Raw genomic sequence first — 25,057 nt, 5'->3', positions numbered from 1 at the left:
ACAAAAGATACACTTTGCGCATGTCCACCTCACTTTCCTGATTTTGTGACACTTCTCTACACATTTAGAAGTATCCACTGTGTCCCTTTTAAAAGAGATTCCCCTTCCTTAATAAGGTGATACTTCATTATCAGAGCATTTCCACATAACAAAGCTGGAAATACAAATTGAGTAAAACACAGTCACCTCTATAGCACTCATTTAGATTTCTTTTTAACTGACTTATGACATACCAGGAAAGTTCTAATGAATTTACACAAGTCCCAGTTTATGTTCTATTTCAGCTTAAAGGCAAACACAGCTATAGATGACTGTTTACGGTGTGTGAATCCCTCTCTTTGCTTTTCTCTGTTCCATCATGAGACATGAAAAGCGGTAGTGCGGCAGAAATACTTTATGGTGTTTACACTTACAAATAATAAAACATAAATTGTGGAAACCCTCAGCCTTGTACAGTTCACTTCATTCAAAGGAGCCTACCCTGAGAAACAGGGGTGAGACCACTGATTTTCTGCTGGCAAATATTTGAAGAGCTAATTTGGAGGGGTTGAGTTTGCTAGTGTGTGTGCATGTATATGTGAATGTGTGTGTGTGTGTGTGTGTGTGTGTGTGTGTGTGTGTGTGTGTGTGTGTGTGTGTGTGTGTGTGTGTGTGTGTGTGTGTGTGTGTGTGTGTGTGTGTGTGTGTGTGTGTGTGTGTGTGTGTGTGTGTGTGTGTGTGTGTGTGTGTGTGTGTGTGTGTGTGTGTGTGTGTGTGTGTGTGTGTGTGTGTGTGTGTGTGTGTGTGTGTGTGTGTGTGAGAGACGTTTTTCTCAATTTTAGGAAACATGGCATACAGTTATTAATCATGTTGATTAATTAGGACAATCGTCTAGACAGGCAGTCAATCTTAGATTCAGTCAGTCTGTCAGTCAGCAAGTCAAACTGTCTGTTGGACTGTCAGACTATCAGTTATTCAGCCAAGCAACGCTTCAGCTAGTCCACCTGCCAAACATCAGGAAATCAGTCCGTCTCACTGCTAGTAAATTACCCCATTAATATTCAGTCAACCAAACACCGGCCAGCCAGTCAACCAGTGACCCTTGATCATATTTTATATTGGAATGCAGCCAGGGGGAAAACACATCGGTGGCTGCCTACTCCAGGAAATTGATTAGTTTAATTGATTGTGATAGTGTGTTGTTTACTGTTTATAACAAAAACAAAAACGAGGTCGTCCCCATGCTGAGCTCTCAAGGGCATAGACAGGCAAAGGAAAAAAAGTGGAAATGTGAAGTGGCAGCAGTAAAGGGCAAAGCTTGTGTTTGCTGCTTGCCTGCCAGCAGAGTGTGGACAGGACTCTCCAGTGCACCCTGTGCCCGGGAGGGCGGGGTGGGTGGCAGAGTAGGGACATAGGGAGAGAGGGAGAGAGGGAGAGGGAGAGGAGAGAGGAGGGCAGGACTGGCAGGGTGCGGTCTGAAGTGGCAACAGATCGTTTTGGATCACTCAAATCCTTTCAATTCAACTGGAAAGCTGCAGCTTGTTGCACGCCGGTCGCATATGCAGAGACCAGCCAAGCAGCGGGTGAAAGTGGCCGGTGTTGTGACAGTTTCACAGAGCAAAAGAAAAAGAGGGAGAGAAACCACAACACTGCAACTTGGATATCAGTAACCGCTCTCTCTCTCTTTAACTATCTCGCCCACCAAATCGACTTTGAACCTGTTTGTTTAAATACACGGACTTTACAGCCTACACACTTACTGTTGATTCTGTAAGGCGGAGGGAGCGAAGTTTCTCAATTGTGGGTACATTTTTTGGAACAGCTAAAAAACCGTTTTGGTGTCCTCATGGTGCCTGGAGCTGGAGAGGTGAGCGTCTTTTATCCGAGTCTTTCGGACGTGATGTTGCGACTGTCACGGACGATGGAGTCGGGAACTGAGCCGGGGAGGTACTGAAGACATCTCTCTCCCCAGGGAGAGACCTCCCTCCGCCCGGGGCGATGCGGATCTCCTTCATCCTCCTCACCACCTCTCTGTGTGCCTTGGTCCTCCTCCTCGCACCTGCCTCGGAGGGCTGCGGGCCGGGGAGGGGGTACGGCAAGAGGCGGCTCCCGAAGAAGCTCATCCCGCTTGACTACAAGCAATTCAGCCCCAAGGTAGCCGAGAAGACCCTGGGAGCCAGCGGGAGACCCGAGGGTAAAATAACGCGCAACTCCGAGCGCTTTAAAGAACTCACGCCGAATTACAACACAGATATTATCTTCAAAGATGAGGAGGACACGGGGGCTGACAGGCTCATGACCCAGGTAAGGAAGGAACGTGGATGGAAAGGCATGGGTGCAAACATATTTTTGCACAAAGATAGCTCGGTGTTCCTGAGTGCCATGTTGCTTCATACCTGGTTTATGCTGTTCATTGGCAACATTGAGAAGAATAAACACATTTGCAATGTCAATTTTGGTTAATCATTGGAATGTGAAATAACTGCACTAATTCAGAATAGATTAGTCACACTGTTGCATCCAATTGTCTCCTGAATGTTTGCTCTCTGTTAAATGTTTCAACCAAAATGATTGATTTAATTGACTCTCAGCTTTGGATTTTGCTCCATTTTTGGCTGCTGATATTGCCGTGATATATTGCCATTACTCCTGAACTCAGCTTTGTTTTGTTGAGTCAATCATTGTACAATAATAAATTAGTTTAGACATAAGGGGATTGCGTAAAAAACATTAATCTTAGGTTCAAACCAAAGTATATCCAGGATACATTTCACTGCCAAAATCTTAATTTTAGTTTCACATAAAGGTATTTTTTATATGGAGGCCAGAGAACGCACCGTTCACTAAAATGTAATTGTAATTAAATTGTCAATTATTTGCTATTAATGAGATTACATTTTCTTGTGTAAATATATCTCCTTTAACTTTGGACCGTACACTTTACATAAGTAACTGAAAAACTGCTAAATCATCCCATGCAAGAACTCGGATAGTTGTGTGTACTTTGACCATTCACCTGACAACATTCACCTGACACTGTTATAATAAGGCTATTGTCTCCATGTCTACTAGTGTTTGGATATGTTAGTGAAGAGGTATGCCCTCATCACTTGTGAATGAACTAATGAACATGCTGTTTGCTTTGAGTAACTCTCACACTCCGTCTCTGTTCTTCCACTTTCTGTCGTTTTTCTCCCATCCCAACTTCCCTGTCCCCGTCTTAATGCGATTCACTGATGTCTCTGACTATCTGCTCCACCAACAAACACACACCCAAACACACACTCTCTCTCCTCATTATATATATATTTCTTCCCCTGAACTTGGGCATCTTTTTGTTGACCGTTTTGCTGAAACGATGCCTCATACTTAACCCACCAAACTCTTCCCATAACGTCCCTCTCTTCTCTCTTCAGTTGGTCTTTACCTCCATCTGCTCTTATTTGATAACCTTATTTCTTATCGTAGTGTTGGATTTGAACAGCTTTCCTTACTTTCCCCTCCATTTACCTCTCTCTTAGCGTTGCAAAGACAAGTTAAACTCTCTGGCCATCTCAGTGATGAACATGTGGCCAGGTGTTAAGCTGAGAGTGACTGAGGGCTGGGATGAGGATGGTCATCATTCAGAAGACTCGTTGCACTACGAGGGACGTGCTTTGGATATCACCACATCAGACAGGTAGGAATGCATCTTGTGGTGTGAATAGCCCATTTAGACCAGTTATAAGTTACACTGCTTATAGCAGGTCACTCAGTCAATCTATCAGTAATGTCATGAGTCAACCAACTATTCAGTGTTGTGTTTAAAGGTATTACAATGTAAAAATAATGTTTGAATGTCATTTGGAATATTTAGGTTTTCTGTGCTTTTTGGAAAACTATGCAGTCAAATTCTGATTGAATTACATTAGGAGTTTACAATATCTCCTGGTATTTTCATTTACAGGGACAGAAACAAGTATGGCATGTTGGCCCGGCTGGCAGTAGAAGCTGGATTTGACTGGGTCTACTACGAGTCCAAAGCCCACATTCACTGTAGCGTTAAGTCAGGTAAGATGGAACTGCTTTGTGTGTGTGTGTGTGTGTGTGTGTGTGTGTGTGTGTGTGTGTGTGTGTGTGTGTGTGTGTGTGTGTGTGTGTGTGTGTGTGTGTGTGTGTGTGTGTGTGTGTGTGTGTGATGTGTGTGTGTGTGTGTGTGTGTGAGTGTGTGTGTGTGTGTGTGTGTGTGTGTGTGTGTGTGTGTGTGTGTGTGTGTGTGTGTGTGTGTGTGTGTGTGTGTGTGTGTGTGTGTGTGTGTGTGTGTGTGTGTGTGTGTGTGCGTGTGTGTGTGTGTGTGTGTGTGTGTATTTGTATGTTTTTTGTGTTTGTGGCCAGCTGTCATTACCACTAATGAGGTTGATGCTTTTGTTGGTGATTCACTAATGGTTTACTTTGCCTTTCAGTGCCACTATCACCACGTTGTGTGTGTGTGTGTGTGTGTGTGTGTGTGTGTGTGTGTGTGTGTGTGTGTGTGTGTGTGTGTGTGTGTGTGTGTGTGTGTGTGTGTGTGTGTGTGTGTGTGTGTGTGTGTGTGTGTGTGTGTGTGTGTGTGTGTGTGTGTTTGTGTACGGCCTATTGGGAGCCAATCAAAGCAGGGTGTTGCACCTGTGCTCTCTTCTTGATCTCATCGTAAAGTGATCATTCTTTGTGATCGCACATTAGAAAGCTGTATGATTCGCAGATGAGGCTAGTGTAAAATTGATATTTTTGACATGGATGTAAACTACACTATGTGTAGTGTTAGGACAGATCAATCACTTATATCAAATAAATGGAACAGATAACATCTATTGTATATTTGACATTTTATCTGCCTCTCTTTTTCTGCATTCCAATAATAGAGCCTTTTATTTTATCAAATGTTATTTCAAATCAGATACAGCCCTTAAGCAAACAATACTTGACCGCATTCCACCTCAAGCCATTCTAACCTGGGACATTTTAGAAACCCATTTACCCATGTCTAGTACTACCAGTTATTTGATGCCAAACTACATTCTAGCAGTCCATTGAGGTTAGACGCTGTGAGATGATTAACTCTCCCTTTGTTTTGCTGTAGCTTTTCCTTCAGTAGGGTTCTCTCAGATCTCTTATCTAAGTCTTATCACCTCCCAGTCAAAGACCTCCTTCTCTGCAGCCCTCTGGCTTACAGAAACACACACCTTAGACAAACATGTGGCTGCTTTAAGACTGCTTTAACACAACCCACACCCACACACACACACACACACACACACACACACACACACACACACACACACACACACACACACACACACACACACACACACACACACACACACATTCTTTCTTATTTAAAAAAAGATGTTGCCGTCAGTAAGGAATCAGCCTCTTTACAATGTGCCAGTGCTCATTCTTGTGTGGAACCATTGGCTTGAAGCACAACCTCTGCTGTAATCCAAACAACATCTAGACCCAGGTCTGAGTCTGTGTACCTTCCTGTTTCCCTGACCCCGGGCCGTGCTCAGACTGTGGTGATATAATCAGCTGGTTATCCATTAGCTCTTGCTGACTACCTCTTCTTGCCACCTCGTCTCACTGCGTCTTAAAGGGCCACCTTGTCCAGATTTACTCCGGATCAAATGTACATACTGGGCTGTCTTGGGCAGACACGTGCTATCCATGTGATAGTATAGTGAGGGGTCAAACTTCACAGTAAAACACTTTACAGTATATGAAAAATACCAGGAGTGCTTCCTTTTGACAATAGTTACTTTATTATCCATTATACATTCTTCCGACCCCACCCCACACACAAACCAGTTGAAAGAATCAAAAATAACATGTATTTCATTATAGTATAGTGGTAAATCTAATTAATTGTGCATGCATTTACACATATTCTTCTTGTGTAGACAGGAAAGCCAGGGTTTGAACATGAGTCACATTATATACATATGCTAACAATCTCCCGCTGATCCACTGAGATAAAGTTGTCCTTGGGTCAGTGTCAAAGTCTGGCCTGCTTTATAAATCACTCAGTGACCTACAGCTGTTAGAACAATGTGCAGATGAAGCCACTGGGGGTCCAAGTGCTGCTGTGATTTTGCTCTTTTCGTAAGAGAAATAATCTTTTTTGTTTTTCTTTACTTTCTTTATTATTCTTCATAAACGTTAACACAAAGTTAAATCCAATAATCGTATTTTTATTTTTGTATTTCTCCAGAACATTCTGTTGCCGCCAAAACCGGTGGCTGTTTCCCTGGCGATGCTCAGGTTATCCTCCAGGGCGGGGCTACTAAACAGATGCGTGACCTTCACCCTGGTGACCGAGTCTTGGCCTCTTCAACGACAGATGGTCACGGCTCCCTGCTCTACAGTCCGGTCCTGTCCTTCCTGGACCACCAGCCCAACATCACAAAGATCTTTTACATCATTGGCACCAGCAGAGGACTTAATATTACTCTCACAGCCGCTCACCTGATCTTTGTCACAGACTGCAGTGGTGAGCAGAGTGAGCCAAAGTGGGACAAGACAGCTGATAGGCCGCCACTAAAGGGCTCCATACAAAAGGACAGGCCTCGCTGGAAAGCAGATCTGAGGACAGTATTTGCCAGTGAAGTCCAGCCTGGACAGTGTGTACTTATATCACAAGGGAAAGTGGGCTCACAGGCAGAACTTTCGGTAGTGACCTTTGTAGAAGAACAGAGGAACACCGGGCTGTATGCCCCACTAACCCAGCATGGCTCCATAGTGGTGAATGGTGTGCTAGCATCCTGCTATGCAGCTGTGGACAATCACCATTTGGCCCACTGGGCCCTGGCCCCACTGAGGGTCTTCTACAGCCTGATCGGACCCTCAGAACCTCAGACTGATGGCCTGCCCTGGTACACTTGGCTTCTACAGAGGCTGGGGCAAATGCTATTGGGTGCTGGACACTTCCACCCCTTAGGGATCGAGCAAGTACAAAGATAGGAGCCACAGTGACATGGTACACTCTGATGACCTCTTTCACTTTATTCAGGAGAAACAAAGCACAAATCAAGAACCATCAACAATTGTTTTTTACTTTACTTGCATGTATTTGCTAAACATCAACAAACTCCTAATTGTAGTACATGTAAGTGTGCAAAAGACAATAGACTGGCAGCATTTTTTTTTACTTTGGGAAATTTTGGTTTCCTTCATTCCAAATGATTTAGATGACTGGAATGACAATCAAATTCCCTTCAAAAAATGAAAAAAGGAGGAAGTGAAGACAATCAAGTTGAATTATTCCTTTGTACTGTATTTAATGTCCTAAAATGTGTGAGATCACGCTGGGGTTTACTGATATAATAAGAGAACATTTTATACATTTTACACGTTTTTGGAGCCCCATGATTCTTAGAAAAAATGAAGGAAACATTTGAGGAGGAATGAAGAACATTGAGAAACCCAGTGACTGAACTAGGTGTGGTTTGAAGCTCTATATGTACATAGGTATTTATTCTTTTAGGAATGGTTCAAATGTTCTGTCAGAATCATTCCTGAAATCAATCCTCAGATTTTTTTGTTACTTCTATTTTATCGAGCCGATACTGTATATTATAATTAATTTCCCAAATAATATTTAACTGGACCATGATGGAGGAAGTTCTGTGTATTTAAATGACAGAAAAATGATAATGGGCACTGTGTGTATACTTACCAATGCAAGGCAAATGCATGGGTTAATAATGGACATGCTGCCAATCTGTTTTTCAAAGTATTTCATCTGCTTCATTATCTCAAAGGATTCATATGGTTCATCTATACATCTTCATGTTTTTTTATCAGTTATTTTATTTAAAATGTATTTTGTGACATGTTTTCATTGTTTCAGGTTTTCAATTTCCGATCAGTAGTATCTACTTAAGTTATACACAACACTCAGGCTGTATTCAACTACTGTATTAAGCAACAGCTGCATAATATTCAATTACAGATGGTTACTTGATAACTCTCCTTTGCATTGATTTATTTGGTATCCCACCCATCACACTATACTTAACACCTGGATTCACAAAGGTACAGCAATTCTGTTGTTATCGTCAGCAGATGTGATGGATGGCTGAATGACAATTCATGTTTTTATATTACTATATTATAAGTGTTTGTTGAGGTTGTCACTTATTGAGCATATCAACTCAAACGTTGCTATCTAGGAGCTCCAAGGCGTTTCTCTATATGCCTTCTTAAAAACATTTGTCACATATGTATATTAAGCTATTGCTGGAGAGAATATTTAAAGATCTATTTTTTAGAAAATAATGTAAACTATTATTATTTTTTGGCAACTCTGTTCATACAATTTGTATGTGAAACATAAAGTTGTTGTTTTTAAACCCAATCTACTCTGTGCTTTATTTAATGGCAACATATTTATTAAAGATCTTACAGCATACATCATCCATACTGTTTACTCTATGTTATAAAGTCTTTATTTACTTAACGCTTGTTCTGACAGACAGGCCTGGGATTTATTTTTCTTCAGAAACACCAATGAGATAGCAGCTCTGTTTTGGACATGTGCTGATACTCATCTGTTACATGTTGATACGTGAAGCGCAATAAAAGTGAGCAATCGCTGTAAATAGTCATGAATCGCAACAGCTTGCACATTGTGAATGCGGCCTGTGGTTACAGGGTGGGCTGCTGCTTGGTTTCAGTACCACGGACAGCAGCACACAGTAACAACTCTTCTTTCATCCTCATGATGCCTGCATGCTTTTCTCCTTTTTTATTTTGGGAGGAGAGTAAGTCATTGAACACAGCACACCCTGCTGGATGCTTCAGTGCATGTATAGAAGACCTGGGTTGCGGTCAAATTGTCCAAAAATCAATGTCTTTTCCTAACCACATTCCTTGACCTCTGTGTGAAACGTCACAGGATTAAGGAATAGCGGTTAGGATCATTCAAAAGGACTTAGGAAAAGACGACGAGGCTTCAAGAGAATCCGACTGCACAGACATCCGTTAGAAACCTTCCTAAGATAAACTGACAATTGGAACAGCGAGCAAAAACCTTCTGAAAGTAGAACAAGTAGATTCTATGTAATCTTTATTATTATTGGTCAGTTAGGTACAGGAAAAACCTTTTTGTCATATCCCATATCTCATCACAGGACACTTCATTATCCATACAGACAATAGAGAACCAGACCCAGATGAAACGCTCACCATATTACATATGTTTACAAATAAAAAATATGAAAGTGGTTAACCTAAATGTGCAGGTGATGTTCTCACATGTGAGGCTTCTTCAAATACATATGAAAAAAATCATGCACATCTTAAGTTGTTTAAATACTGAAAACCATTACAAAAATGTGTCCGCCTGAGTCTGGTGGTTGTAGATGTTCTCTGTGTCCTGTCTCCATGTAATCATGTTTAGGTCTGTTTGGACCACGATACCCTGGAGACATGTTGAGGCAAGGCTGATGGATCACAGGCAATTATAATCAGGACTGATTTGAGAGGGAACGGTGGAAGAACACACATTATATATAACCACCCACCCTCCCTCTATTTAGAATAACAAAATAAATAATACAAAGTAAAGAAATTGCCTGTTTCAGCTCCCTCAAAAGTGACCAAAGTATCATCGTCTTAAATTAAGGGTGTTCACACAACAACACATGGGAATTCAGCATGCTCACAGTAACTCACATACAGATATGAATGTCTTTATAGAATATGTATCTGTCATCACAGCTTGGCAAAATTACACTTATACACAACAAATGCACAATAACACCTGGAACCATAATACCAGCCATTGGAAAAATACCCAAATACGTTTGGGTTGGTCCAAAACGTCCTGTAAAACAAACCCCCTCATTCCCTGGTAGGTGGTGGTGATATTGTTCAATAACAATAGCCTATAGATAAAGAATTGATGTTTTCAAACAACCCGTAAACACACACATACAACCGCACACAACCATTTTCTCGCACACTTATTAACAACATCACGAGCAATGTGCATCTCTTCTGAGTCAGTGACTGGATGCATGTGAGATAGTTTCGATGACCTACAGTAAGCGGCTATGTTGAGAGCAGTAAACCTGACAGAAGTACAAAACACTCCATAACATCCTACAGTAAGTTGGCAATTATGTTGACATATATATTAGGCTATATGTAATCATTGCTTGGCAGCATACAAAAATAAAAGAAGTTGCTCTGGTGCATATTCTGACTCATCTGCATTTGAGTTAGGGTGTCTCAATGCAAATGGAAGGATTTGTTTTCGGCACATTTTTCAAATGAGGCTGGCTCAGTTTATATATATTTGTGGACCATATCTGCCTTACTATTATACTACCAGTAGCAGCGTCTTTTTCTTGTAGTTTTTTTGTCCAGCTTTTCGGCGAGCCAGGCTAATGCATATTTGGAATCCCTTGTGAAAAATAAATCCTTGAAAAGATTTGTTTACATGCCCACTCAACACAACTTCACACAAGTTCAAACAACAAGGATTCAAAAACATGTCTGTCAAAGATGGAAACAGTTTTTTTTTTCCTACTCTATAGGGCTCTGTAAAAAGTATTTTTGTTGGAATTTTAAAGCATTTTATGTTGAATTCCTGCTGTCTTTAAGTACATTGATGCCAGTTAAATGGTTTGGATTTTAACAACAGGTTTATAATCTATCACTATTCGATCTAAACCAAGACAACAACAAGGGGCCCATGTTCTAATGTTTCACGGGTAGATAATTAAATTAGGAATAAAACAAGGGCTGAATGTGTCCAACAGGCGTCGTGACAGCAGCGGAGCACCCAGGACTAATGAGAGGGATTGTGGATCATTAAACAAGAAGTACTGGCATCTGAGATGTTTACCAGCCTGCTGCATGTAGCACATGGACATGTGTAAGAGAAATAAACGACAATTGATGGCTACACATGTGGCTAAAACATGCCATTGCCAAAAATAGAAATGTGTTTCAACAACCCACTCTCATTAATGAGCGGCTAAATAGTCCCTGCTGTTCATGAGATTGCAAATGTTGTCACTTAGAACAATTTAGGGGAAATTGCCAGCTAGGATATGTTTTTACTTTTCAAAGTGTTGTTTCTAAACAGGACTCAGCTCAACTTTCTGTCAGCCTGGCTTACAACTACAATTACTACATTTGTCACTCTAAGGGATACTTTGCTACACTTGGCGTTGACTTCATAATTGTACACTGTCCTCTCAGTATCAGATGAACAAAAGCACCGCTCAAAAGACATTTTCTCTGTTGTGTTGGGGAAATAGACCTTGGAAAGTTAATGATGAGACATGACTAAGAATAAAACGACATGAGGCAATTGCAGCAGTAGCCATTGCAGAGGCAACAATCCCTGCATCTATCTTGCGTGATCGGGATTCTCGAATCAATTCCGCCGGTGTTGTGTAGCAGAAGCAAGACAACAAAGAGGGGAACCAGTGAAATGGCCACTTCTGTAACTGTCATTTTGGCAGAAATCCACAGAAATGCCAAGATCCACTTTTAGCACAGTGTAGCAGACCTTAGAAACGCACGATTTCAGCCAGGGCTGTGACAGCTCTGCTTCTATGGCCAAAGTCCTTGGAAAGGTAATATCGGGGCAAGAAAGGATAGGGAAGATTGAGGCAAGAGAAAGAGAGATATGAAAAGGAAGCTGGAATGACGTCCTGTCCTCCTTCTTCACAGCCTCTGGGTGAAGTTCTCAGGGAATACTCCTTTAGCGGCATTTTCTTTGTTCTGCTTCCAGTCGTCCTCCTTCATTCCCATCAGCCACCCATCATCCTTAAAACACACACATCGTGAATGAATGTTGTGTGTGTGTGTGTGTGTGTGTGTGTGTGTGTGTGTGTGTGTGTGTGTGTGTGTGTGTGTGTGTGTGTGTGTGTGTGTGTGTGTGTGTGTGTGTGTGTGTGTGTGTGAGAGTGTGTGCGTGTGTCTGTACCTGTTCGTCAGGGTTTTCAAAGGAGATAACCAGCACCACATCACCAGTCTTCATCTCCAGTTCGTCTGTGTCGTTGGCAGCGTAATCATGCATCACCAGGAGCTATATCACATAAATACTAGCATTAATGAAATCCATATATTCTGTATATATAAAAGATATGTTTGGGTTAAGTTAATGTTCGGCACGATTGAGATATTTTCAATCTTGTATCCTTTTTTACCTTGAACAAAAAGCCAGGTGGAATGACTTCAGGCTCTGATGCAACTTCTGTTGATGGTGCCGCTACTTCAGGCGTCTAGAAAAACAGAGGGCCTATTAACTGACAGGTAGTGCACACTGAAAACGTGTTCATCTTTTGAGGAGACATAATATCCCTCCATGATTTCACAAGAATATAGCAGCAGAATGTTCGAAAAAAGAAAAAAAAAGGTCTGTGAGTTGAAACTATGGAAACAGGATAATTTCAGAAAAGGTTTGAGCTTTAAATGTACTGGAAAAACCATAAAATAAATAATGGTTTCAATTAAATGTAATCTGATGTCACAACATTTCCAATACAGTTATTTTTTCCAATAATAAATGCAAAAATAATGGATGAGATAGCCTGTAAATGAGATAACGAAGGATGCCATTCAGTCATACAAAGAAACGTTTAGTGGTTGTGTATGAATGGGTGTACAATTTGTAATATAACAATATATAATGTAACAATATGATTGACATCCAATGCTACATAATTATAATGATATCTGTAATTTTGCAATAAAAACACATTGAAACAGGTATTGAATGTTACAGTAGTTCCACTTTACCTCCTCTGCCGGGGCGTCCTCCTCTGGTGGTGCTGCAGCAGCTGCTGCAGATTCACCCTGGGAGCAGAGACAAAGACAATACCAGAGAATGAGACAGGTGACATATTGAAACAAGGAGGAGGAAAGAATGGAAGAAAGCAGAACAGACAGACAAGACAAAGACAGACAGAAAGGACAGGCCACACAGCCTAAACAGCAAGGTCCTGACTAATACAAGCAAGTATGTTGAATAGACGCTAAGCTTGGATACTAATGCAGAGTTGCAGTATAGTTAAAGTGTTTGCCCAGAGTACTATGTGCGTGGATTAGTGATAAGCAGTGACTGGGATTAGTTGTGTGTATGGAGAAGCAGATGTCAACACTCATCTCTTTCCCTCAGCAAATCATTTCCAACTTGCCCTTTGTCACAGTTAATGCATCCATGCTGCTGTTCCAGATGCATTCTAATGTTTTCTATCTCAAGATTTCTCCATCTTTCATCCACAGCACCATGTATACATCTACTATCTGTTTCTTTCCAGCACCCCATGCTCAAACCTCCTACTCCAAAAATCGATGCATCCACCATTTTTCGTCCGGATGCATCTCTCCATTTTTCTCTCTCCGGTTACCTGACCCTCTTCATCATCCACTGCAGCAGCAGCAGCAGCAGCAGGTGTGGCTTCTTCCTCAGCCGCGTCAATGGGAGACTCAGCTGCCGGTGTTTCCGGGGGGGGCACCTCCTCCGGGGGGGCCACCTCCTCCAGGGGGGTCACCTCCACCGGGGGGGCCACCTCCTCTGTGGGGCCACCGTCGTCGCCCCAGTCCTCCTGGGCTTCAGCCTCAGGATAGTTATTAGCCTCATCCCTCCCTACCTCCTCAACCGGAGCCACGGGGTCAATGCGAACTGGAACTGTTCCGTCGTCCCCCCAGCCGTCTTGGGCAGCTGCTATGGGGTCATAGCGGACAGGCTGCGCGCCATCATCCCCCCAGGCATTTACAGCAGCAATGACTGGGTCATAGTGCGGCTCGATGTACTCTTCCTGGGCATCACTCTCCTCATGCTGAGGGGCAAGGGTCAGGTTTCAAGGGGGCAGAGGTCAAAAGAGATATTTAACCAAATGGTTGAAGACATTTTAAGGGACGGAAAGGCAAGGTATACGGGAGATTTAAGGCCAGATTTAAGGGTTTAGCATTTCAAACGATAAAAGGATTGGAAATAAGCAATACAAGAAAAAAGGGTAGGGCCAGAGTTACAAAATGGGTTAAGGGATATTTTTGATCGACAATAGATTAGGAAATTGACAGAGATATTAAAGGGATGATAAAGGGTGCATATAGGCGAAGTATCAATATTGTGCTTTTTTGAGCGCCAGTATCTTTTGCTAATTGTTCCCAAAGAGGAAAGAGCGGATGGAACCACTTAGACTAAAGGCGCTGCAGGTGTTGTCACTCCTTATTTTCAGACAACTAAACATGTAATACATCTGATTGTTGCGCATGGTGAAAAAATAAAAAGATTAAATAAAATGCAAAGGGGAAATGCTAATCTATCAGACCACGCCAGCAACAATGCCGATATGTTGTCAAAATAGTTTTCTAGAAAAAGGAAACCCACACCACCCAACACCAAAAGCACTTTTCTACAGGAAGGAGAAAAACACTATATGGACACGCACCCTTAATGTTGAGTTTTTCTAAGGACAGATAAGGTATTCAAAACTTTAAAGGACCATACTGGTGATTGTGTGCTTTATCCCATTAACTATTCCTTTGTGTAGGCAGTGAACAGGGTAAGCATTTAAACATGCTAATCAAATCAAATCAAATCAAGTTTATTTATAAAGCACATTTTAAAACAACTTTCGGTCTAATCATCAGCGTGGTAGCATTTGTATTGTTAGCATGTTAGCATGGTGTAAGCATTTCACTCAAAGCACCACTGTTTTGAAAATGGTTGTCAGGTAATGTTGTAGGTTGTCGGGTAATGGCTGATTAGTTCAAGAGCACAAACCTAGTAAACCAGTAGAATGGCCTTTTCAAAGAAGTAAACATGGATACGCATCAGGGAGATGGCATGAAGCATTATTTAGGTTGATATTTTTGAAGAGAAAATAAGGGAATACGGAACAGTTTTGCTACATACTGTATGAGCAGAACCAGGCCATGAAAGATGCTAATTGACATTGATGGGAGGAGTTCAGCAGAAAGTGATCATCATCACCATCATCATCATCATCATCATCATGAGACCCAAGAAGAATGATGTAGGATAAACCTTTACAGAGAAGGTTCAGATTAAAGAAAAAGACAGATGAAGATAAGGAAGGGTGGCAGCACACACTGTCAGCCTTTTCCCATCAGAAAATAGATGTCGGATCTTCTGCGTGTACTTTGCAGGTTTATATTCCCACGGCTATGTTCAGATGGAGAAAGAGGAAGGAAGCTTTGTAAGAGTAGAAGTGTCCTTCCTTTCTGAGCTATCACGGCTTTGCCTCAAGCTCTGATACAGCAGAGTTGTATGTTTGTTGAGACACGTCTCTCTTACAGGAATAGGGATGAACGGAAAGGTTAGTCGGAATGTCACAAGGCGTTGTGAAGTTGCCCACTAGCCCTTATGAGTTTACCAGTCTCATTTCCATGAAAGGATGCAGTGAGAACATGGGCAACTTCACTCAACTTTCAGAACAAAACCGTTCCCTGTGTGTCACATGGAGCTATCATGTAAAGGCTGTACACGTACTGCGACATGTAAACACACAGGAAGGAGGGGAAACAGAAAGAAAGGAGGTTGATTCAGTTACAAATCATTTCACAAAGAGTTTTGAAATGTACAATTACATTTATGCTAAGTGTGTGTGATTTGTGTGATCTTTTATCAGTGGTGTCTCACAATAAATATTGTATTCTGTTTACATACTGTGCCTTCCAAAACGATAGTAATGTGAAAGAGAGAGCTCTTAAAAGAGGATTGCACATCACACACCATTTGTGTTTAATTTCATATATTAAATACACTGAATATAACAGTGTAAAATGTCAATTTGAAACTGAATTGACCCGAGCTCATTCCCAGGTTCTATTTGTGCTGTCCAACAATCACTTCGGTGTTTAGTTTTATCACATCGAAGCACTGCAGACACAAAGATGACGCACAGACAGATTCGGGACGTGATAGAGATACATTCAGGAAAAGCTTCTTTCTATAGAGTAGTCGCCATTATAGAAGTCCCTGCTAAGCATGTGGTGCCCGTGCCAGCCAGCACAGGGACCCTGGGGCTTGTATAATGGCTACTTTAGTATTAAATGTAAGCAAGGACAAACACATGAGAATATGCTGATGAAGATGATGATCATATTGATTATTATATATGTTGCACATTAAGAACACAAGTAGGATGAGGACGATATGCTTACCCATGAGTCCCAGTTTGCAGGCTTTGAAAAAACAGAAGATGCAACAAATGAATAACTAAATTGCGTTTGCTTGTGGTTTTAAAGTAGACATTCTAGTTGCAATACCCATGCTCCAAAGCTACAAGCCCATCGCAACAGATCTCCCGCCGAACAGGAAAGAAGAGAATCTGTTTAATAAGTGATAAATGCAAAGAGGGGCCACTGCCATATGCTTATTGGACATGCCTCCCACAGAGTGAGTCAAATGTGGGAGAAAATGCATTAACCTTTGCAGTCTAATGTATTGTTTAAATTAGCTGTTGCAAATGAAAATGTCAAAGAGTGAACACAAAACCCCTTTTTGGTCATTGTCATGTGACAGCCTTGCACGTTTTAGGTAGAGGTTGCTTACTGAACTCTATGCACTCTATGCAAAAACACTTGAACAATAACAGCTCCATTGTGAATGATAAGTGTTTTTATGTTAGTGCTTTAATGCTGTAAATCTAATGAATCACTACATACAGAAATATCACAACCACAACAGATCCAGACTTTGTCATCTATCTATCTCCAGGACGTTCTGCTCGGATTAGATCCACTTTGCTCTGTTAACTACTGATGCGCTCATGGAACACAGTAGGCCACAAAGCATTCATCTATCAGGTATAATAATGCTTACAGAAAACCATACCTGGATAAACAACAGCTGAACATATCTTAGGTAAAATAACACAGTGTACTTCTTTATCTGACTTTCTAAGTATCGTAAGCAACTATTTGCTTCCCGTCTGTATGCTAAACGCATGTCCTTCCAGTATCTAAACCCACAGTGCCGTTTGGAAGAGAGAGAAGTAAGAGCAGAGCAGGGCTGTAGTCTTCATGCCATGACTGGTCTGCGGATAGAGCTGAAGCAGGAAGAAGTGGTCACTAAAAGCAGGTTTCTACAGATCGTCATGCCAACCTCTACCTCTTGTTTAGTCAATTAGAAAGCCAGCAACACCTCAAACTATGCCAAGCTTACCAAGTGATTTTAAATATGTATCCAGTCTAATCAAGCTAGTTGCAATATATTTAAAGTCAAACATTGCACCGCAACTGGAAATGTTGTTGGCTAAAAGAAAACGTTATCATCAATGCTCTAATATATCAATAAAACAATGACTTTAAAACATTTCTGAATACAAAATAAAATCTCTTGTGAAGCTTGGCTTTTCTTGCAGAGGAGGGTCTCTACGACCTATATGTGCATGCTGTAAATGATCCACCTGTGTGACCGTGGAGGCTTTGGTTGTTCCACTGAAAGAGTCCGGGTCCATGGCCAGCAGGCTGCTCGCTGCAGGACTGTCGCACTGATAACAACAGGAACACGAGGGCTCATTGGCTAACTGAGCGCACAGAGGGTCAAGGCACAGGCACACGAGATGGCAACGCACAATCAAATAGGGTGGAATAGAATAGATTGGAAGAGATTAGAAAATAATAAATTAGAATAGATTAGAATAGAAGTAATATAATGGAATAGTAAAGTAGTGAAACAGTATGGTTTAGAATAGAATTGAAAAGGATAGAATAGAAGATAATAGAACGATGATAGAAAAAGAGAAAATGGTTGGATAGAATAGAATAGAAAATAAAATAAAAATCATAGCATTGAATAGAATAGAAGTAATATTATGGAATGGTGAAGTATAGAGTATGGTAGGATAAAAAACAGTATGGTATAGAATAGAAAATAATAGAATAGAAAGTAATGGAATAGAAAAGTATAAAATAGAATAGATAAGGATTGGATCAAATAGAAGAGAATAGATCAATGATAGAAAAAGAGAATATTACTAAATAGAATATGGTTGTATAGATTAGAATAGAAGAAATATAATGGAATAGTAAAGTAGTAAAACAGTATGGTATAGAATATAATTGAAAAGGATAGAATAGAAGAGAATAGATCAATGATAGAAAAAAAAAAATTACTAAATAGAATATGGTTGTAAAGAATAGAATAGAAAAGAATATACTTGAATTGAATAGTATGGAATATAATAGAAAATTATAGAATATGGTAAGATAGTATATAATGGTAGAATAGAATAGAATACAAATAAAGTAGGACAGTATATGATAGGATCGTAGAATATAATAGTTACCACCCAATTAAATGGAAGCAAAAAGAATAGAATAGAATCAGATAGAATAGCAGACGCCAGACTCTGACCTGTGCTGGAGAGTTGCAAGTTAAAAGGCTGTCTGTTTGTAGACAGCAGCCGCTCACTCACCTCTGTAGGGGAGGTGACGCTGATATCAGGAGCCGCTGCAGCATCAAACATGCTGATGATGTTCTCTGTTTTCAACTCCTTACAGGGAGTCACCTTGGGGGGAGGAGGCATTGCAGGCCTCAGCTGAAACAGAGAGAGAGAGAGGGGCTCAAATTCGGTCCGCATTGTAGGATGGTTTAAGATATTTCAACGTATTTATTTCAAAGTTGTGCTTTTTACACCGGAAGAAAATGCATCACATCTATTTCAAGAGTCACAGTTGCTCAGGGGAGGGAAGTGAATCCAAATGTATTAGAATGATGTTGTTTAATGTTTCTAAATTATTAGACAGTATGCTGGAGTGTGTTTGTTGTTTTCCAAAATTAGATTTAAAAATCTCAAACTCCGAAGACAAACATGTGCATTTGTCATTGCAGGAAGAGCACAGAAGAAACTGGTTGTATACAAATCTCCTACATTAAAAGCATCCCACATTTCTGTTCTGAGTCACACCTGTGTTAAGGAAATAATTCAGACACAACGCCGAACAAAGAGACAGCCTCAGTCCGTTTGTTGAAGTTTGTTTACCTTGGATGGGGATTTGGGGATTGGCGGTGGTCCTCCTGGCCTGAGACTGTGGTTCGCTGCTTCCTTCCCACTCGCACTGAGTAAATGACAGAGATAGAAAAGACAGACAGATTACAGAGGAAGTAACAAGGAGGGCAAACGCTAGCAAAGCTACCACAACTTGAGAAGTGACGAGGCATGCTGTGCAAGGGTCTGAACAAAAGCTGTCGTTGCAAGAGCTTCCATGCAAAAAGTGAGTCTTCCGTCCTCTCGTTTCCTCCCTCCATCCCATGCAAGCAGGCTTTGTCGGTGCTTCGAGGAAATCCTCACAAGCGCTCGGTGTTAGAAGCATTCACTGTGATATTAATATATTCTAAAGCTGGCAAAACAGCGCCAGAAAATAAGAGTTGAAAAACCTAAAATGTAATGCTAGACCAGGCAATTCTGTATATCGGACGGTTCAAATGGCAGGAGGTAAACACTCAAGAGGGTACAACTTAGTCTCGTGGTTTGTTATTAGCAGCTTCATTAAGAAATAACAGAGGAAGTGAAACAGAGGGTTTAGACTTGGGACCCAGAAACTGATTTACTGTAGGTCATGTGGCCGCCTAGTGTGTTCACCCAGCCATGTATATTACTACTCAGTACCTTGGGTATTAGAGTTGTATTGTTGCGTAACAGTGTTGCCAGGTGCAGCGTTTAACATGCCGTTTTGCTCAACTCTTATATCTGGGTGCACAGCTCTACCATCGGTGTTTCTGTGAAGTCACAACAAAGCACTACTTCTCCTCCCAACCTGCAGACTGACTGACAGACAGACAGCTGGACAGACACGTCAGTCGGACAGACAGACAACAGTTGTGTCACCATGGTTACCACGGTGGCTGTAGGTTACCTCCTATTTGTTCCTGACGATGAGGCGCCGCGGGATTCTGTCTTTCTGAAAGGGGGGTTCAGGGATGGCTCCGGGTTAATGCATGCCTCATTGTTTGTGTATTCCTGTAGCTTAACATGTTTTTAAGAATGATATTTTGATCCATATGCTTTGTATGGGATTGTTAGAAATAACATAACCGCTTAATTCACTGCTGATTCAACTTCCAATGCAGCACAATGTATTCATAAGGCACGATGAATTGTGTGCTCTCAAGAAGTTTAAATATTTGCGTACATTTCTGAAAAGATATTTGCCCATTTCTAGAAGGTGCCATAAATATACAACCAAGCAAGTATTTTCTTTGGTGGCTGATGACTGACCGGTCAGTGATTGACTGATGAGGCTCAGCGTTTCACACAACCACATGTGTTCAGGCAGACTAGGGATATTTTGGAATTGCCCAAATGTAACTGGGTTTTCACCTTAGTGCGATATTTACAAAATATCTCAGTACTTCTGAGTACTGAATAGCATCACTGTTACCTGAACATGAGCTGATATTCATAGATTACATTGAATACCTATACAGTATGCTGAAAATATATCTTGCTGCTTTATTTTGTGAATCTCTTCAGAATTGCTATTTTGGATGTTTAAGGAACCAACCTGCTTGCTGCCTCTGTGCCTCTATCCTCCAAAGTATCCAAGACGTCATGCATATCCTGATCCAACTGTAGAGGGGGAAAGACGATGGGTTAGATATAACAATACCTACATGACATCATCATCGTCCGACACGTTTGTGGAGCGATCAATGCACAAATCATGACAATGTGTTTTCTGTTCTTCTGGCTCTGTAATATCATATCGATTCGGCAACGTGTGAATGTCTGCCACAGCTTGTTTGCATCATCATGTCCAAATTCAGATGGAAAACATTTAAGACTCTCTCTCTCCTCTTGCTACAGAAAATAATCCCTCTGCATTCAGTTAAAACCCAATGTCTGCAATATGTTTTTTTTTAGATTCAATTCCTGATGTAGTTTAATAGTGCACTGTTGACATTCTTCATCAACTGTTATCTGGCGTATCAAGTCAATGTGTGTTTCCCAGTGTGTATCTACATTCAGCATTAGCAGAGGTCTACACACAACACTCACCCGGCCAATTTCCTTGTGAAACTTCTCCTCAAAACCAGACAAACTCTGAAAGGTGCTGACATAAAACCCGACACGACTACAAATGGAGAAGAAGAAAGGGAGCAAGTCAGTATTGATTGCATGATTATCTTGACTTAGTTTAACAGCGTGTAACGGTAAGCAATGTAACATGGATGTAAGTGAAATGTAATTACGGCGTCCATCCAACAGCGGGAGAATCAATTTCTCCAGACACTCACACACACACACACACACACACACGTACGCACCTGTTCCAGAGTGAAGGTAATTCCTCTTGCAAGTCAATATTAATCTCCTCAAACACCTTCTGGGCTCGATCCAACTCTTCTTCTGCCTGAAAGCAACACACACACACAGTTACATACCACTGTATATGTGTGTGTGTGTGTGTGTGTGTGTGTGTGTGTGTGTGTGTGTGTGTGTGTGTGTGTGTGTGTGTGTGTGTGTGTGTGTGTGTGTGTGTGTGTGTGTGTGTGTGTGTGTGTGTGTGTGTGTGTGTGTGTGTGTGTGTGTGTGTGTGTGTGTGTGTGTGTGTGTGTGTGTGTGTGTGTGTGTGTGTGTGTGTGTGTGTGTGTGTGTGTGTGTGTGTGTGTGTGTGTGTGTGTGTAGCATTCCCTGACATCCACTATTCTTCAACATGGTTTGTTTCAAGTTGTTATCGCATGTTTATGTTACCTTCATACATATATGACAGTAGCAAATGGCAGGAATAGAAAGTCATGACAGTGCAGTAAGATTGTTGTGTACCTGGCTCCTGGACAGACTGCTCTGGGCAACATTGTGTGCAGACAAGATACCCTGAGCCCAGCCTGGAGTGGCCCTCTCCAACAAGGACGACGGCTGGAAGAAAAACCAAGAAAACAACATGGAAAAAGTGATATTTATGAAAATTGCACATCGTGCCAGGTTTTAAAATGAGTTTCACCTTGGTGATTTTAATGCCCCCGTCCTTTTTCTTGGTCTTGTGTGTGGTAGCATAGTTGTGCCTGGCACTGTCGTAATCCACCAGCTTCCTGTCCCTCTTAGCTATACGTGACTGAGCAGAAAAGGGGAGAGCACATAGTCGTGTTACGTGTCTTCCCCTGCAAGGAACCGTCTGTTTTCATCTTCCAAACATTCACTTGTTTCTCAGCACATATTGGGTTAATATGTATGGACCACACAGCTTACCTTGATATCAGGGAACTGGCCCAGGTAGGTATCCATGGAGATGAGGGCATGATCGACCAACTTCTGATGGTAGTCAGTCCACAGCACATCGCAGTCCTGGAGCATGGATGGACATCATTGTAGCATAAACACAATGAGAGGTTGAAGAGGACAATGGGTGGCTCTTTCATCACCAGGCTGTTGTTGCTTGTTTTAAGGCAGCATGCCCCCTGGATTTTTGATTTCATTCCAGTAGCTCTGTTGCCAAATCTTGGCTCATGGTTCGTTATCGAAATTAAGAACAGCATTAAAACCCTTTTTACTGATTGCAGAATCTTGTAGCAGCGAGCTCGTGGGAGATTTGTCGCATCAGAACCATTAACAAAAAAGTCATTTCAATTGTAAAAGCGTCGGAGGGAAATCTAAAGAGCGACTCAACATTTATCACAAGAGATTTTAATGTATAATTTGGCTCTTTCTGCCAAAAGGACACAATCTCACACTGAGAACAAATTGTCTCTGCAGAGCAAAAGCTAGAGAGCCAAGCGCACACACACACACACACACACACACACACACACACACACACACACACACACACACACACACACACACACACACACACACACACGATCAACTGATATTCTTTAATAACAAAAGTGGCTGTGACCTCTACAGGGAAATCAGTGTGTGCTCACACTCTCAGAGATGCAGGCAATCTCTGTTTATTAAACACCTCCATGAAAAGACTTTCTCACCTCCACAATGGAATCCACCTCCTTCTTGCCGTACCACTCCGGCTCATACATGTCAGCCAAACACCCCTGCACGTTTTTGGAGGACTCGTGCATGGCTGAGGAGATACACATACATTAGTGTTCCTCTTCTATTGTGTGTTTATATGTACAGCTCGGTACATGCAAGTACATGGTTGTGTGTGTCACCTTTTACTGCGTCCAGGTATGCCCGTAGGTCCCTTTGCAGTTTGCTGCCTTCAGTCTTAGGGTGAAACACAACACATGGGGCTCAGAACACAAAGCTTCCCAGTGAGGAGACACACTCTCAAACGGTTAGGTACATCATTTAAAATCAGAAAATGCTAACCTGTTATACCAAATGCTAAATTCAGTTTGTATAATATTAATAATGATATTTGGACAGCAGCTTTATTGATTTCCAGGCAAATGTACATTATGGCTCCACATTAAAAAAGTGCCATTCATTGGACTACTCACATATTGTTTGTTGAAGTTGATCACTTCTTCCTCAAAAGCAATATCTTTGGTCTCATCAGCTTTGCCAAGCTTCTGAAGAACCTGTCAGTCAAACCCATGATAACATTAATGACAATACTGAGGGTAAGGTTAACAATGTATACTAAACATTCATCAGATGTCCTGTCTTGATCTCTCAATGTTTTCAACTGTAATATAAATGTCTCTTTTATTGTTTAAACGAGCAATGGGAACACACAATAAACAAATACTGTTTAATCTTCTAAAAGGTACGCAGAAACAAGTCACATTGTCAGTATATCATGTATAGAAGCATGCCTTATACCCATGAGTCACGTGTTGTTAATTCAATGGCATTCACACATTGTTAACGCACACTGGGTTTACATCATTATCAGTTTGCTCTCTGCCTGTCTCTATTTAATCCTACAGCAAATGATGCATTATGATAGAATAGCGCCCCCTGCCCTTTATTCAGAAAACAACGCGCAGGTGCATGAACGCATTGACTAGGCCTCACATCTGCCATATATACAGAACGTATTGCAGCATGGGAAATACCCATCATCGTACTGTTAGAAAAACGAAAGGCAGTGTTTCCGCAGCCACCATCTCTGTGACAAGCTGTCAATGAAATACCCAAAGGGGGATTTAAAATGCCCCAAACCTTCCAGTTATGTGCTAAATTATGAGCAGGGTTATAGTATATCTCACTGCAATATGCGTGCCCGCTGCACGACATTGAGTTCAGAAACGATGTGTTTAAAGAGGATATCCCCATCCCCAAATACAGCATCCCTGCTCCTGAGGATGTCGTGATGCGACACTGCGCCTCGGTGGAGGATGCGGCACTGCTGTTTCGCGGCTTGTAGGCCTGCATTGTAATTCCCCATACATTTACACATTAGTGAGCACGTCTTACCTTTTCTTGGGCTCTCGTCAGTTTTTTCTGAACGTTGCTGGCCACTTTCCCTGCGGTCAGCCCCTTCCCCAAATTCAACTCAGCCATCTTGTAGCGTAGATCTGTCTTTGGATGCGGGAAGAAAGGAAGGAAATAAGAGCAATAACGATCGGATGGACCGCTACGGCGACCGTTGAGGCAAATTCATCAATGTCCAGTGGAGAAATATTTGGTGATAAATGTAATTATGGGATGTTATGATTGTATCTCTAGGAGGATGTGGATGCAGAAAGCGAAGCTGTATTCTCAAATGTTGAGCTGCTGTGTGCGCGTCCGTGACAGAAGAGGATGCTGTCAGAGATGCTCTTAAAGGCACAGATGCTGCTGCGCGTCCACACGGGGAAGATAAACGAGACTACGAGCTGAGCACAATGTGCTGTTTTATTATTTTATTATTTCCTCAAAAATATATATGTGTTGATCTTTGAAATGTAGTTGTTTTGTTTACTTTAAAGATTGCTTAAATACATGTGATCATTTAGTCTTTCATTGATCAATGAATCAATGGTTAATACAGACCAGCAGTCAGTGTACAGTATAGCCAACAACGCATTGTAAAAATAATAAGAAATCAGACCAGGCCTTCTACACAACTGTCTATTAACGTTTCAACGATCCATCTGTCCTAATCTGATATTATATCGTTACATAAGTGACACGTGGACCTTTAAGAGTAGGATATTTCTCTATAAAAGGAAGGT

General features: G+C 41.4%; 2 protein-coding genes across 5 annotated transcripts; one reads left to right on the top strand and one right to left on the bottom strand.

Moving 5' to 3' along the window:
* Positions 1 to 1,440: 1,440 nt before the first annotated feature.
* LOC117466223 (indian hedgehog B protein-like) lies at positions 1,441 to 7,960 on the top strand. Its single transcript, XM_034109362.1, has 4 exons — positions 1,441 to 2,283; positions 3,501 to 3,658; positions 3,926 to 4,029; positions 6,206 to 7,960. Exons 1-4 carry the CDS (start codon positions 1,978 to 1,980, stop codon positions 6,952 to 6,954), a joined length of 1,317 nt encoding a protein of 438 aa, XP_033965253.1. The 5' UTR covers positions 1,441 to 1,977; the 3' UTR covers positions 6,955 to 7,960.
* Positions 7,961 to 9,063: 1,103 nt separating this feature from the next.
* LOC117466755 (myc box-dependent-interacting protein 1) lies at positions 9,064 to 24,640 on the bottom strand. 4 transcript variants are annotated; one of them, XM_034110190.2, is made up of 20 exons: positions 24,318 to 24,640; positions 23,396 to 23,476; positions 23,105 to 23,159; positions 22,919 to 23,013; positions 22,182 to 22,277; positions 21,937 to 22,047; positions 21,759 to 21,851; positions 21,260 to 21,345; positions 20,991 to 21,066; positions 20,497 to 20,561; positions 19,849 to 19,893; positions 18,975 to 19,050; positions 18,408 to 18,530; positions 17,397 to 17,480; positions 16,150 to 16,170; positions 13,365 to 13,796; positions 12,754 to 12,810; positions 12,162 to 12,236; positions 11,939 to 12,040; positions 9,064 to 11,778 (listed from the first exon to the last, which is right to left on the bottom strand). In XM_034110190.2, the coding sequence occupies exons 1-20, from the start codon at positions 24,402 to 24,404 to the stop codon at positions 11,677 to 11,679; spliced, it is 1,962 nt and encodes a 653-aa protein (XP_033966081.1). In that variant the 5' UTR covers positions 24,405 to 24,640; the 3' UTR covers positions 9,064 to 11,676. The 4 variants fall into 4 exon arrangements, with proteins under 4 accessions (XP_033966081.1, XP_033966084.1, XP_033966083.1 ...); XM_034110193.2 differs by lacking the exon at positions 13,365 to 13,796; XM_034110192.2 differs by lacking the exon at positions 17,397 to 17,480.
* Between the last annotated feature and the right edge of the window lie 417 nt (positions 24,641 to 25,057).

This window comes from Pseudochaenichthys georgianus, chromosome 21 (assembly GCF_902827115.2).
Source record: "Pseudochaenichthys georgianus chromosome 21, fPseGeo1.2, whole genome shotgun sequence".
In the NCBI taxonomy this organism is placed as follows: Eukaryota; Metazoa; Chordata; class Actinopteri; order Perciformes; family Channichthyidae; genus Pseudochaenichthys; species Pseudochaenichthys georgianus.
The sequence above is the reverse complement of the archived record's forward strand: the minus strand, read 5'-3'. Positions and strand labels throughout refer to the sequence as shown.

Coding starts and splice junctions, on each gene's coding strand:
- LOC117466223 (XM_034109362.1), top strand. CDS start 1,978: ATGCGGATCTCCTTCATCCTCCTCACCACCTCTCTGTGTGCCTTGGTC. Junction 2,284..3,500: donor CTGACAGGCTCATGACCCAG/GTAAGGAAGGAA, acceptor CCTCTCTCTTAG/CGTTGCAAAGACAAGTTAAA. Junction 3,659..3,925: donor GATATCACCACATCAGACAG/GTAGGAATGCAT, acceptor TTTCATTTACAG/GGACAGAAACAAGTATGGCA.
- LOC117466755 (XM_034110190.2), bottom strand. CDS start 24,404: ATGGCTGAGTTGAATTTGGGGAAGGGGCTGACCGCAGGGAAAGTGGCC. Junction 20,562..20,990: donor TTCACAAGGAAATTGGCCGG/GTGAGTGTTGTG, acceptor CCCCCTCTACAG/TTGGATCAGGATATGCATGA. Junction 17,481..18,407: donor GCGTCACCTCCCCTACAGAG/GTGAGTGAGCGG, acceptor TGTTGTTATCAG/TGCGACAGTCCTGCAGCGAG.